The sequence below is a fragment of the Gekko japonicus genome, unplaced genomic scaffold (genome assembly GCF_001447785.1).
Source record: "Gekko japonicus isolate JY-2015 unplaced genomic scaffold, Gekko_japonicus_V1.1 scaffold16, whole genome shotgun sequence".
In the NCBI taxonomy this organism is placed as follows: Eukaryota; Metazoa; Chordata; class Lepidosauria; order Squamata; family Gekkonidae; genus Gekko; species Gekko japonicus.
The window spans coordinates 1,543,744-1,558,204 of NW_015169777.1; the positions used below are offsets into that span (position 1 = coordinate 1,543,744).

Here is a 14,461-nt window from a genome sequence, read left to right on the forward strand (position 1 = left end):
CAAGAATATGCCAATAAATATGGAAAACAAAACAATGGCACATAGACTGGAATGCCCAATGTACATTACAATTATGAAAAAAGAAGACGTTAAAGACTTCAGCAACATTTGGACCACCACATTAATTTCTCACGTGAGTAAAGTCATACTCAAAATCTTACAACAAAGACCTGTTACCAGATATGGTATGAGAAATGCCAGATGTTCAAGAACTAGAGGAAGAGGCACTAGAGATCATACTGCAAATTTACAGTGGTTACTGGAGAATATGAGAGAATTTCAGAAGAAAATCAGCTCGTGTTTCATAGACTGCAGCAAAGCTTTTGATTGTGTGGATCATGAAAAGCTATGGTTGGTTTTCGAAGAAATGGGTGTGCCACAGTATCAGACTGTTTTGATGCAGAACCTAATGTGGAACTTGGACAAGATGCTAGTCAGGACAGAATATGGAGAAACAGAATGGTTTTCAATTGGCAAAGGTGTTAAACAAGGATGTATTTTGTCTCCCCATCTTGTCAATCTATATGCAGAACATATCATAAAAAAAGCTGAACTAGATTTCGATGAAGGTGGAATGAAAAGCAGTGGAAATGAACATTAACAGTTTGAAATATGCAGACACCACCACATTACGGGCAGAAAATAGTAGACTTGAAACGACTCCTGTTGAAGATTAATGCAGAAAATGCCAAAGCAGGATTACATCTACATGTCAAGAAGACAAAAGTAATGACTACTGGGGAATTATAGAACTTTAAGGCTGACAATGAAAAAATGGAAATTGTTCAAGATGTGCTCTATCATCAACCAAAAGGGAGACTACAAGCCAGAAATCAGAAGGAGATTGAGACTGGGGAGGGCAACCATGAAGGAGCCAGAAAAGATCCTTCAGTGTAAGGATGTGTTGCTGGCAACCAAGGTCAAGATAATTCACATTATGAGAAGACAAGGGTCACTGGAAAATACAATCATGCTAGGAAAAGTCGAAGGGAGCAGGAAAAGAGGAAAACTCAACATGAGATGGATTGACTCAGTCAAGGAAACCACAGCCCTCAGTTTGCAAGACCTGAGCAAGACTGTTAATGACAAGGCATTCTGGAGATCATTAATCCATAGGGACGCCATACATCAGAAGTGACTTGATGGCACTTAACACACACTCAAATAGAATAAAATAGTACTACTCACTCTTTGACCTTTTGGTCCCTGTGGTCCTGGAGATCCTCTTGGGCCTGAAGGCCCCTAAACATTAAAAAAAGATTTTCAATATGAATAGTTCCAAAAGGCCAGTAATTCCCTTATGCTAAATTATGCAGGTGTATTCTCAGTGGCTGCATTCAGATGTCATGACAGTTTGTCTAAATCAATGACTGTTCAGAACTTTAAATGAATTAGCAACATTATAGAAATTTTCTGTCATCATACCACATTGATGTGACATTTGTGCAAATTGGGCACTGGCTGGTGTGCCAATTGGAGATAACTTCGTCAAACCCTAATCCCCATGAGCCCACGCCCCACCCATGCCACTAGAGCTACACTACATAAATGCTGGCATTTTCAGTGGGCATGAAGAAGAACACCCCGCTCCCAACTCACAGCCATAGTGCAGCTTAGGATATCAACTTAGGCTGTAGCCAATAACAGGTGTCCTAAACAGGATACCCATATCTGAGATGATAGGGCCTGAAGCTTGGCACCATCTCTCTGACTGCTTCTGTATTTGGTTGGCGTGAAAAAAATCTTTGTTATGCCCATCTATAATTGGTGGATCTGGGCAGTGTTGCTATGGTCTCCATTGTAGCTGTTATGCTGTTAGGTCTTTTCTGAATTTTTTTGGGGGTATATACCAATAGACCACAGGATGGCAACTAAGAATGCAGACACTATGCTAGTGATACACCACCAGTCCAGGGATTATGAATGGTTAAAGTCTGTTATGAACTCATTGGAACTTAAACTTTCTGCTCTTTGGCCAGATTTATTTATTTATTTAATTTATACCCCGCACCCTATCTCCACAGGGGACTTGGGGCCGCTAGATGCTGCCTATGTGTTTTCATTTTTGGTAGGGATTTGTGTGTGTGTGTGTTTGTGTGTGCTTCCTTACATCACTTCTGGGTTTTTACTGGAAGCGATGTAGCGATGCAGCCAATGTAGCACCTCCCACGTCCCCATCCCAAACTCTCCCGCCAGTTGTCAGGCTTACAGGCAATCTACTTACAGGCAATCCTTGTGGCCCTATAGGCCCAGGTCCTCCTGGAGGTCCTGGATATCCCTGAAATGGAATGAAATATAGAACTGTTGGTTGTCTGATAGTCCAGTCAAACTTTAGTCGTTGAAATGGTGACATTCAAGCATTTCTTTCCATTATTTGCAACTCATATGACTTGGATCCATATGCATTCTGCCAGCTAGGAAAAGCCAAGACACACTGCTTAGTTGAGTTGTCAATAACTTTCTTGGGTGGGCAGGGTACCAAAATGACTAAGTGGTTTGTCAGAAAGCAATTTTTAATTCAGCTAGCATTCAGTCTCTAATCTTGCACTGCTGATAAGACACTCAAAGGAGAGGCAATGATTTTAAATGTTAGGTACATTTGGGTGACTTTAGATTTCTGTACTCATGTCAAGCTCTATGGTTCCAGGATTTTGTTTCTAGTCCTGGGCAATGTTTCAATGGAGATAGTGCCTGGCATAAAATATCGAAAAATGATGCCAAAACACCACATTAAAAATTAGCCCCCCCCCCCACACACACAGTATTTCAGTGAAAGTGGTAACCTAGGACATTTATTTTAAAATAATTAAAAAATTTATGTAAGCAGTTTCTGATTTCCATTAACCCAGGCTTCACTCTGATGGGATAACTTCTCATTTGTAGTAGACTGAGGCTATTTCACTCTCTCTCCATCTCAACGTGACTTTTACCTCAAAGTAAATGTGAAGTGGTTCTTAGATACATCCCAAGAATTGTATTATCTAAATGTATCAAATGCAAAAGTTCTTTCCAAAGCAAATCTTAGCAAGCAATATTGGCTTCCCCAACTAAGTGGGGAGAGCGGAATTTTACATTTTGCTTTAATAAGTAGTCTAAGAAAACAAAAACTTGGTAGCTTTCAATACTGACTTTTCATTTAATTTATATCCCCCCATCTGGTATCCGATTAATTACTTACCATGACACCTTTTTCTCCAGGTGGGCCCACTGGGCCAGGACTACCCCTCTCTCCCTTGAAGAAACAACAGAGAAACTTTATGATGTGCTGTCATTTTATTGTTACAGTTCTAACAGCTGATGAAATATTATTATGATTATGTAAAAATGACAACCATGACAATAATAATACCTTAAAGAAGCATAGAGAAGTCTCAGAACAATTGTAGGAGATAGTTTGGCTTAGAGAGACTGACTTGCCAAACCCCAATAATTGAGTTTCACATAAAGGAGCAGGAATAACCTGAGTTGCTAAATGTCCAATATCAATTCTTGAGCTACCACAGCATACGCATATACAACAGAATTACCCAATACCCTTGGGACGGGTTCCAAGAAACTATCATCCTTGTTCTGAAACTTGGATTCAACTACAGGCAGGAGAGAATATGAATTCGAGCAGACATCTTATTGTGTGGAAAGGTCAACACCATTCCAGTGTGCATCCAGGCTGATGCTGCCACAGTGTGGCAGTGCCAGTGGTACAGCACAGCTTCTGCCCAGGTGCTAAGGCAATGATAAAATTAACACCTTTCCCCCCACAATGGGGGAAAGTTCATGAAAATGTTCATGAAACTTGACCTTGATTTAGCTCAGTTATCAGTCTTCCTGAGCTCTCACATTATGTTAGCATGGACTAGCCCATTAGGGTTGCCAGGTCTTACCTTGCTGCTGGCAGGAGGATCATCGCTCCTTTCTGGAAGCTTCTTGCGTGCACGGTGCAATGACATCACCCAGAAGTGATGTCATCATGCCACCAACGTCGCACAGCAACACTCTAGGTTTTGGACAAAACTCTATGGTTTTGAGCCCAAATTTATCATAGAGTTTTGCCAAAAACCTAGAACATCACTGCACAATGTCAGCAGTGCGATGATGTCACTTCCTGGTGACATCATTATGCAGCATTAAGGGCATCTGCAGGGAGGAGCCCACAAAAGCCGGGAAACCCCTGCCTGAACTGGAGGGCTGGCAACTCTACCACCCATTAAAGCAGTGACAGCAGCAGGTACAGACTGAGGCTGTTTTCACAAAAGATGTATCCTCAATTGTGTCAAGTAAAACTATCACTCCAGCGCCTATGGCATATGATCACCATTTCCCAAGAGGAAATTCACTGTGCTATGTGCTTTTTCACTACAGTAAATATGGCTGATGATACTGCCAGTTTATGAGACTGCATTTGCCCATCCCCTACAGATTATTCAAATTCCAAAGTCATATTTTAGTAACCAATAAATTGTGATTGCCTTTTTTAAGAGTAAGGGAGAAAGATTCTTCAGGACCTTCTCCACAGATGCAATACCTTTGATCTAAACTTCCTGTTCCCTGTACTTATGATCCTATCTGAAATGTCTTTCAATTTTGCTCTAATTTTCTGGCTAGAAATTAGAAGGATGTTACATTCTCCTTTTCCCCAGGAATTTCCTCCCTGTATTTTTGTGCCACATCTGCATCACAGCTCATAGTACTGCATTGTTATGAATTAACTCAATAATCAGCATCAGATGAAAGACAAAAGTTATGCTGAGCTTTTAAGAATTTTTTTAAATAACACATTTTCATTTGAATAGAATAGTTTTAAGATAGATACGAAAAAATTATTTCAGCAATCCCTGGGAAATAAATGCCATGGTAATAATAACTACCATTTAATATTTGTTTCCACTGGAAACCAATGGAATGGTATTACCATGAACTACTATTTTTAAAAATGCAACTTTATTGGAAAATAACTGTGCCACTTTGCAAATATTGTTCAAGGCTGTTTCATCAGAATTCAAATACAAATTGGGAGAAAACGTTATTCTTTTCAACACGTTGACTCTGACAGTAATATAAATTGACATTAATTTTCTCACATTTTCATGGAAATTGTAATACAATAATAGAATAGGATATTTCTCTAGTACATCCTTTTGAATTCCTGCCATCAAACTACACTGAAATAATTTTTTGTCTTCAGGGCAGAAATACGAAGGTTTGGATGCCAGATCATTCTGACAAATATTTAGGCTTTTAATATAATCCAGCCTGACATTCAATTAAATTATAGTTTCCTGTTTTCGATTTTAAGAAAAGGCATAAACAAGAAGTAACTTCTTAAAACTTTAAATCAGTTTAATACTACAAAGACTTGGCAATACATTTGAAATCTATTGTGTACATCGCCAAACAGAATGTTTTTATTTAATTGCCAAAATATTTCTAATGCTCATGGATTAAGTGAGAACTAGGAACATTTGCTTTTTCATCTCTATTACTGCACTGAAACTAGGATTGTAGGACATCTACAAAGACAGCCCCACTTGAATTTCAAAATGCATCAGACAGGAAAGCAACTAAACAGGGGCAAACTAGTTGACCATACTTAGATATTCCAGCTTTGAAACAAAATTAAAACAAGATTTAAAAAAAAACCCAGCATGCAGGACCTGTAATTTTACTGTATTTAGCATATTACTTAGGTTACAATGATATTTACTTTATCAATAAATAGCACCTTACCTTCTCGCTGGTGCCTCCAGGTGGTCCAATTTCACCTGGCAAACCAATTGGACCCTACAGGAAAAATAAAATAGATGGGTGATTAATAACTTCACCAACAGCCATCACTCATCTATATATCTGTGCCTCAACTCACATCAATGGTGTTAATGGCGTTACCCATGTACTATAAATGTTTTTTCTGTATCCATGAAGTACCCAGTTCGTTTCATTAAAAGTCAGTGGCAGCTAATAATAGTTTATCCTTGTCCTCTAGCTTTTTCATAGTTGTACATTTTAAGCTTTCAGATGAGGACTGGGAGCCATGGAAAAGCTGACGGATTACTGCTTTACTGTAACTTTAATCTTAGCTTCAAACTTTCAAGTCATCATAAATTCTTAAATGATGTCTAAGATACCACTGAAGCAAGCTTAACATTACTGGCTCCAGTCTCATTAGAAAATGTACCCATGGAACCCATTAGTCATATGGGGGGACATGCTAAGATACCTAAATGAAGCAAAGTGTCTGGCTTACTTGACCAAAAGTGGGCAGCCTAGGGTCCCAGGGTCCCAATAATTGTAATGGGTATGGAGTCAGGACAGCTACTGAGCTAATTCATATTACCATTTCTGGGATGGTTAGTCCCAGTTGTTCTTCCCCAGTAAATCAGCCACACATAGTAAAATCAAGGTACCACCTACAGAACATCATTGTGATTACATTTTTCAGCTGACCACTTTATTCATTTTTTAGACTTGTACACCGCCCTCCCAGCCAAGGCCGGCTCAGGGCGGCTTACAACAGAATAAAACACACACATTAATTTAAATCATCCTAAAACAGATAAAACATTTCAACATTTAAGACATTTTAAAGTGCTAGCATTTCATAACATTAATAAATTATTAAAATTGCAGCTCCTTTTGTCATAGTGGTCAGCCCACTGGTCTAATCTTGTGCAGCCGGCACAGGCTGTTCTTATGGCTTCAGGGGACATGGGTCTCTATTGGGGTGGCTCCTAATTAAAGGCCTGGCGGAAGAGCTCCATCTTGCAGGCCCTGCGGAACTGCATAAGGTCCCACAGGGCCCTGATGTTCTCTGGGAGCTCATTCCACCAGAAAGGAGCCGCCGCCGAGAAAGCCCTGGCCCTGGTTATAGCCAGCCTGGCATCCTTAGGACCGGGGAGGGCCAATCAATGTTGTGACCCTGATCGCAGTGCTCTCTGGGGAACATATGGGGAAAGGCGGTCCCTCAGGTATGTAGGTCCCTGACCATAAAGGGCTTTAAAGGTAAGAACCAGCACCTTGAAGTGAATCTGGTATGCTATTGGTAGTCAGTGCAATGCCTTCAGCACAGGCCTTCAGCACAGGCTGAATGTGCTCCCTGGGCTATGGTTGAGAAATGTCCTCATATTATTTTTTACATCACAAAACAGCTCTGTGATTCTAGTACCAGGCCATGACCTCTGAAAATACTTATACCTGATTCAGAAAAATGAGATGGGAATGACATAACAGGTTTATGACTGGATCTGGACTTCACCACTTGAGATTGCAGGTAGTAGATTCCAGCTTTCAGTGTTACTTAGCATTTTAAGAAATCTCTATGCACATAGAAAACTTTAAAAAGCAGAGAGAAAGGTTCTACCCAGTCATATCTTGCTAGTCTGAAGTAATATATTACATTTTTACAGCTCACCATTTTGCCACCTCATTCCCCTGAATGTGTGAACCAAGCCTTAAGTTCGGAGCATTTTATGACAGTAATACTGGAGAATGTGATAGCAGTGGCACTAGGGTAATATTACATCCAAAATGTTGTATTTATTTATTTACTTTATTTACAGTTTACCTTTCTCACAGTCTGAAGGCAAATATGTTATTGACATTTAAAGGTTTCTCCATTGTTTTTTAGAATATACTGAATTATATGTAGAATATATACCACACATAAGAAAGAAGAGATTCCCACTGCAGTGGTGCGATGATTCCATGACATTCATGGACGCAACTATGTGACTTACTGCTACTTTGGATCTGGAGTGCCAGCTGAAACATTTTTATTGTTAACTTCCATAACTGAACACCAAATCATGTTGCAGCTCCAGACTCTGAATATTGATAATTACTGTTGTTGCTGTTATTTTTTAATGTAAGTAGTTTGATTAGCTGTCGTGTATGGTAAGTTGCAGACTTTATATATTACATAGGCTGTCTCCACAAAAAAAGCCTATTCTGGTTTTTCTCGGTTGCTGCCCCCACTTCCAGCTAAAGTGTGCTGACAACTGTGCTTCTTTATGGTGGCCTTCCTCCCCCTTTTCTCAGTTTCTTGGGCTTTCCCTTACACACAGTGCTTTCAGCACCATTAAAGGTGGTGATGTACCGCCATTTCCCCCCTTTTGGATGACATTATATTGGTATGTTGAAATAATGGGGGCTCATTTATTTTGTGTGATACATGACTACTACAAGGATGGTGATTTAAGGGGAGCACTGCAGGTGACCACAGGGGAAAGATAAAAAAGGCTATCAAAGTACTCTGCATTTGCTAACATTCCAGCTAAAAATATTTTAAATAAATAGATAAATTCCAGGCCTACCCCCCCAAGCTGCAAGATCAAACACAAGCTGTTGCTTCCCCTTGCCTTTCTGAACCTCCTCTGCATTTTTAATAACCCAGCCCCCCCCCCAAAAAAAGCTGCACAACCTCTGCATGCTTACTTAACCCTCTTGAATTCAGTGGGCATTGTTCAGTAGATGTTCTATAGCAATAAAGTAAACTAATTTTTTTAAAAAGAAAAGGTGCTGCTAGTGAACATGGTAGCACCTTAGAAAATGGAGATGGCTATAAAGTAGGGTAGGGAAGTTGGCAGATGTAGGCAGCACTGTTAAAAGAGCAGCAAACACAAAAACCACTTCAGGTATGCTCCTTCTGGACACATCAGAGGAAAGGAGATCGGGGGGGGGGAGGGGAGGCCTTGGGAAAATGTAAAAAAACCCACCACCCTGAAAAGCTATGACCAACAAATGGTACTATGTGATCAGCTAGGGCAAAAACTGATGCAGCTAGGAAGCTGAGTTGTAACAACAACTCTCTGCAAAAATGCCCATGATGAGGGTTTTTTTGGCTGTTCTATTGCAATTCTGCAGGCCAATGACATCAGTGTGTCAAATCCTACAAGTCCTCGGTAAGAGTCCAAGAGAAGTTGATGAAATGGTTTCTGAAGATTTTGCCCTTATCTAAATTATTACAACAAACAGGACCACAGTGTATAATAGCTAGTAAAACAGTAAATCACTGTGTACAATTAAACAATATTTTTTGGTTTTTAAATGCAACGTTTAGAATTCAATTATTAACAAAATTACAACAATAAAACTATAATATGCAATATAAAGCTTAGCAGTACATACAGAGCAGGGGTCATTTTGTAGAAAAAGAGCTAGGGGAACTCATTAGCATAACTCATTAGCATATGCCACACCCCTTGATATCAGGGGCCCGGCGGTGGACCTGCAAGGCCAGCGGGAGTGCGAGGAAGCCCCGCCAAGGCCCTCCCTGACCCCAGGTAGGCAGGGGTGGGGAGAGGCGGGGAGGAAGCAACTTACCCTCCCTCTTCTCCTGCCTCCTCCTGGCTGAATGAGGGCTGGAAGCGGGGCGGCCAGAAGCAGGGGCGGGGCTTTCGTCATGTGCCTTCCCCCCGGAGTTCTAGTACACTATCCGTTTGCGGGTCCTTCTTCAGGGTTGTCATTCTGTAATTATTTCTTCATTAGAATAAAGTGCTGCAAGCCATATTTCAAAATGCTAATTCTTATACAATTTTTTGATGTACGCTACCGCGTTTAGATTCTGGGGACTGGGGAGCTCCTATAGCAAGCTCTAATGTGACTGTGCCACTTTGCAAATATTGTGCAAGGCTGTTTCATCAGAATTCAAATAGCTTCCTGAGGGAAGCTTAGCCAATTATTATATGCTGTAGACCCAGTCACATTAGAGCTTGCTATAGGAGCTCCCCAGTCACCAGAATCTAAGCACGGTAGCGTACATCAAAAAATTGTATAAGAATTAACATTTTGAAATATGGCTTGCAGCACTTCATTCTAATGAAGAAATAATTACAGAATGACAACCCTGAAGAAGGACCCGCAAACGGATAGTGTACTAGAACTCCGTTGTTTGTCTGTAACTAGTACTGTATTACTCTGTATGTACTGCTAAGCTTTATATTGCATATTGTAGTGTTATTGTTGTAATTTTGTTAATAATTGAATTCTAAACATTGCATATAAAAACCAAAAAATATTACTTATCTAAATTATGGCAATTGTCACACAAATGTCATTAGTGTCACAGAAGAAAGAGTGAGCCAAATTATAGAATCTGTGGCGTGAATTCCTGAGGTGGAAAAAACAGATTAAACACATGTGATATTTATTAGAAATGAACATAAACACCACGTGAAAACTGAACTGTACATGGGAAGTTTAATGTCTAGACTGAACTTCACTTTGGAAATGCGCCTGAGAATGGGACAAGGCAATAACTGGCAAGCAATGACTCATCATATGGTACATAAGAACCTAAGAGAAGCCAATGTTGGATCAGGCCAATGGCCCATCCAGTCCAACACTCTGTCTCACAGTGGCCAAAAGTACAATGGTGTTTCATATGCATAAATTTTAATGCAATAATCACACTTTCTACTAAATTTATTTTTCAAAAGAACTTTGAAATCACTATTCTCTAAAATAATACCCAGAGTGGTGTTATTTATTAAATTTCTAAGCTGCCCTCCCCTGTGAGCAGTTAAAAGCATCAAACAACCTTCCAATCCCATAGACAACAGTAACCAACAGCAGTTGTAGCCCAAATAAATCCAAGAAGAGCTTTACCAGTAGCCTCCTACACAGTATCCCTCCAGATGGTGACTGAATACACTGGGAGGGAGGGCAGGCAGAAGTGCACTGGCCCCACCCTCACCTGACAGCTTTCTTGTGAATATGGCACCTATACACAGGTGATCAGCAAAACTGAAAAGCAGAATCCCTGATCATGGGGACCAAGTGTATGCAGTAACATTGTGTATGTATGTTGGTACCATGCAGATGACCTGGAAACTTTATGGAGGCATGGGGTGGGGCCAGCACATTTGGGCTTGCTGTCCCTCCTCACATGCTCAGTCAATGTGCAGAAGGGTTGTGTGTGACTGGTGACAACACAAGAACAACAAAAAAGGCACACTATGATAGCTTTCACCAGTTGCTCTGAAGACCTGCCATGAGCCTCCCTAGAAAAGGCATTCCACACCTGTGACTACACAAGAGGAAACATCCTGTTCCTCTACATGTGGCACAGATGGAAATTTACACAAGTACAGGAAACTCAGAAGAGCCTCCTGAGTGGATTTTAATAATGTTATGTGTCCAACTCTGGAAGCCCTGAGGCAGAATCCAGGACTGCTGCATCATCCAGGGTTCCTTTTCTTCCAGGGTACCCTTCATAAAAGTCTCAGTGAAGCAAGGGGGGTCCTTTTCCACACAGGTCCCACTCCCCTGCCATGCTATGTTCGGCTCTTCCCTGGCTTGCTTTTTAAAACCCTCCGTGAGGGAGAGCTAGACCTGGGCTCCTCCAACACTCCCTCATGCAGGATTGGGTCCACCTGCTCACCTGACCTCCAGCCAATGGGAGACTAGTCCGGTATTCCACCCCCTGTGCCCTGCCCCCTTGGGAAGCTTCAAGGGCTTCTGCTTTACGGCCAGCTGGCCCCAAAGAGGGCAGGGTCTTCCTGGTTTCCTTCTGCCCCTCCCTCCTTTCGTCCATGGGCAGGTGGCTCCATTCATTCATGGAGATCTCAAAGGTAAGGTATGTTCATGGAGAGAATCAGATCTCCAAGTCCATAAGGATTCCCTTGGCTGTTCACACTGAAGATGTCAGAGAGAGAGAGAGAGAGAGAGAGAGAGAGAGAGAGAGAGAACTTCAGGATATGAACATGTGACACATTTCATTGAGAAAAGGGTACTTACTGCTGGTGTGCAAAACCACCATGCTATAGTGTTCTCCTCCTCTGGTACTTCTGACATAGCTCTTATGTTTTAAACTGGTACTGCAGGAAGCTTTTTGGTGCAGACAAGACAACTCTTCCCAATTCCCCAAGCATATAACAAGATAAATTGGCAAGGCGTGTGGAGGTGACGGCAATAGCGACGGAGACGGCGGCGATGGCGGAGTACTGGCGGTGGAAGCAAGGCAGCACGGCGACGCAGCAGCAGCAAGCAGTGAGCAGCAGGCCGGAAGGAGAGATCCCTGGTGGCTGGCAGCGGGAACAACAGGCGACTGTCGTACTGCAGGAGGCGCGTGGTGACGTCACCCGAGGGCGCGGCGGAGCCAAAAAGGGACATAGCCGGGACCTGAGGAGGACGCCACCGGCGCTCCGGATCGCAAAAAATGTGCCAGAAGAACAACAGCTCGATACCGCTGGGAAGGAAGCCAGCCAGACCGGAATAAAGAGACATCTACCTCCACCTGGGGTGCCGGTAGGATGTCCCATTCCCCGTGGAAAATGTGGCCTTAGTTAGGGTTAAAATTGTGACTAGCACCCTTCATGTAAACCGCCCAGAGACCCCTACGGGGGTTAGGGCGGTATATCAAGTTGAATAAATAAATAAATAAATAAATAAATTTATCTTTTTTCTACAAATAGGACAATTGCTAATTATTTAATAAAAGATTTATATGCTGCCTTTCCCCGAGGCTCAAGGTGACTTACAAATCATAATCAAGAACATCACAGCTTACAACCAACAAAACAACCCCCCAAATAACTTCCTACCTCCAGAGTTGCCTGCAATCTATATCCCAATAAAAGCAAATAAGCAAATAATTCTGGCACCCCTGAAAGTTTCTAAGGGAGCCCATTCCAGAAAGTGAGAGCTATAATAGAAAGACCTTTCCATTATAGCTCTCACTTTCTGGTTGGTATCTTCAGTAGGGGAACAGCCAGTAAGCGGCAACCAAGGGGACATAGTTAGGGAACAGGGACATATAGGAGGTAGCGGTCCTTTAGGTATGCAAGTCTGAGGCTATGAAGCATTTTAAAGGTCATAACCAGCATCTTGCACTGGGCTCAGAAAGAAACTGGCAGCCAATATAGCTGTTTTAAGATGGATGGTCTTGAAACAATATATTCCTATTAGCTGATAATAATCAGGCTGCTGCATTCTGAATCAGCTAGTTTCTGGGTTGTACTGAAGTGCAGCCCAATGTATGGTAGATTATAATATTCTAACTACAAGATTAAAAAGTATGGATCAGCAAGGCAAGACCTGCTGATTCTGAAGGAGAGAGTTGGCAAACAAATTGCAGCTGAAAAAACACACTATTGTCTACTAAACCAACCTGCTTTTCCGACAAGGCTGAGATCATGAGCAGCCCAAGCTCTTATCCTGCTCTGCAAATGCTTATTTCACACTATCCACTACAAGTGGATCCAGTCCCTCTAAAACAACAGCCTTCCCAACCAGCATCACCTCTGTCTTGTCTTGATTCAGCTTCAGCTTGTTCTGCCTTAACAGCCTAATGATGGCTGAGAGCTCTATGCCGCTTGGCTGGGCCTGGCTCCTCTTGCAGCTTAGTTTAATCCAAGCTGAAAGAAAGGATCAGCTGGGGAGGTGGGAGCTGAGAGTTCTGTGCCACCTCAGCTGGAGCTGGCTCTTCTTGCAGCTTGGTTTAAACCAAGCTGCAAGAGAAGTCAGCCAAGGATTGGCTGGAGTGGCAGGAGCTGAGAGCTCCTCTCTGCCTCAGCTTGGGGTTGGCTTTTCTTGCAGCCCAGTTTAAACTGGGCTGCAAGAGAAGTCAACCCAGGATCAGCTGTGCTCACGAGGAGCAGACTGTTCCCTGTGGGCACAGCTTCTGGTGTACAACCTCCCCCTTTCTTCTTCTCAGGTCTATTGGACCTGAAAAAAACTGGGATTTCCGAAAAATCCCAGATTCGAATACCGTACCTGTACCGTGTTGAGAAATTGACTAATTTATGGTTTTATATCTGCTACACACGCAATACATGGACTGTGCACACATCTGTATACCATAGGCCAAAGGAAGCTGTTTGCATCACCTACTGTGAGAGAGAATTCACATAGGGAACACTTGCCTGCATTTCATGTTAATGTAGCTTGCACACATTCAGCTCAAAGCCTCATGGGAAGAAGGAGCAAATGTTAGCCATTGTGGGCAGAGACAACAACCAAGAAGGAGAAATTCCCCCATTACTGAAAAGACGAGATGTCACGCAGAACACGGACCTGATCTGCATTTGAATTGCCATTTCCTGTTGATGGTACCTTGTTCGCCTGGGAAAGCCAAGATTCATCTGTACTTCAAAGAGGATACAGGAAGTCAAGACTTCACACCTGGCCAGATGGTGTTCCATGAGATAGAGTGTAGAATTTCAAATATTGGCCCAACCCATAGAATACCTGCCCCTTTCTACATGCACCAATGAGGGAAGCTATGGGATGGACTTGTAAGTAGGTGGGATTACAGTTTGGCAAGGTGCCACCCACCTGGAGATTCAACTATAAAAGTAAAGGCCAAAGCCTAGGTCTTTGCTAGCCACCTCCCTTCTCCACAACCTCTATCTTCTTTACCACCCCTAAGGTCCAGCTTTCTATCCAACAATCCCTTTGTCTACTTTTAAGATCTCTTGGACTGCAGTCAAAGAGGTCCATGCTTGCTGGCTGGTTCTAGCAAGTGTGA

The 14,461-nt window shown here is 42.1% G+C and overlaps 1 protein-coding gene across 1 annotated transcript in view; it reads right to left on the reverse strand.

Moving 5' to 3' along the window:
- The window catches only part of COL24A1 (collagen, type XXIV, alpha 1), a 346,183-nt gene that overhangs the window by 124,164 nt on the left and 207,558 nt on the right, over window positions 1–14,461 (reverse strand). The window contains exons 25-28 of the mRNA XM_015416682.1: window positions 5,725–5,778; window positions 3,179–3,232; window positions 2,225–2,278; window positions 1,189–1,242 (exon numbers count right to left, since the gene is read on the reverse strand). Coding sequence (XP_015272168.1) covers window positions 1,189–1,242; window positions 2,225–2,278; window positions 3,179–3,232; window positions 5,725–5,778 — 216 coding nt within the window. The remainder of the gene's footprint in view (window positions 1–1,188; window positions 1,243–2,224; window positions 2,279–3,178; window positions 3,233–5,724; window positions 5,779–14,461) is intronic.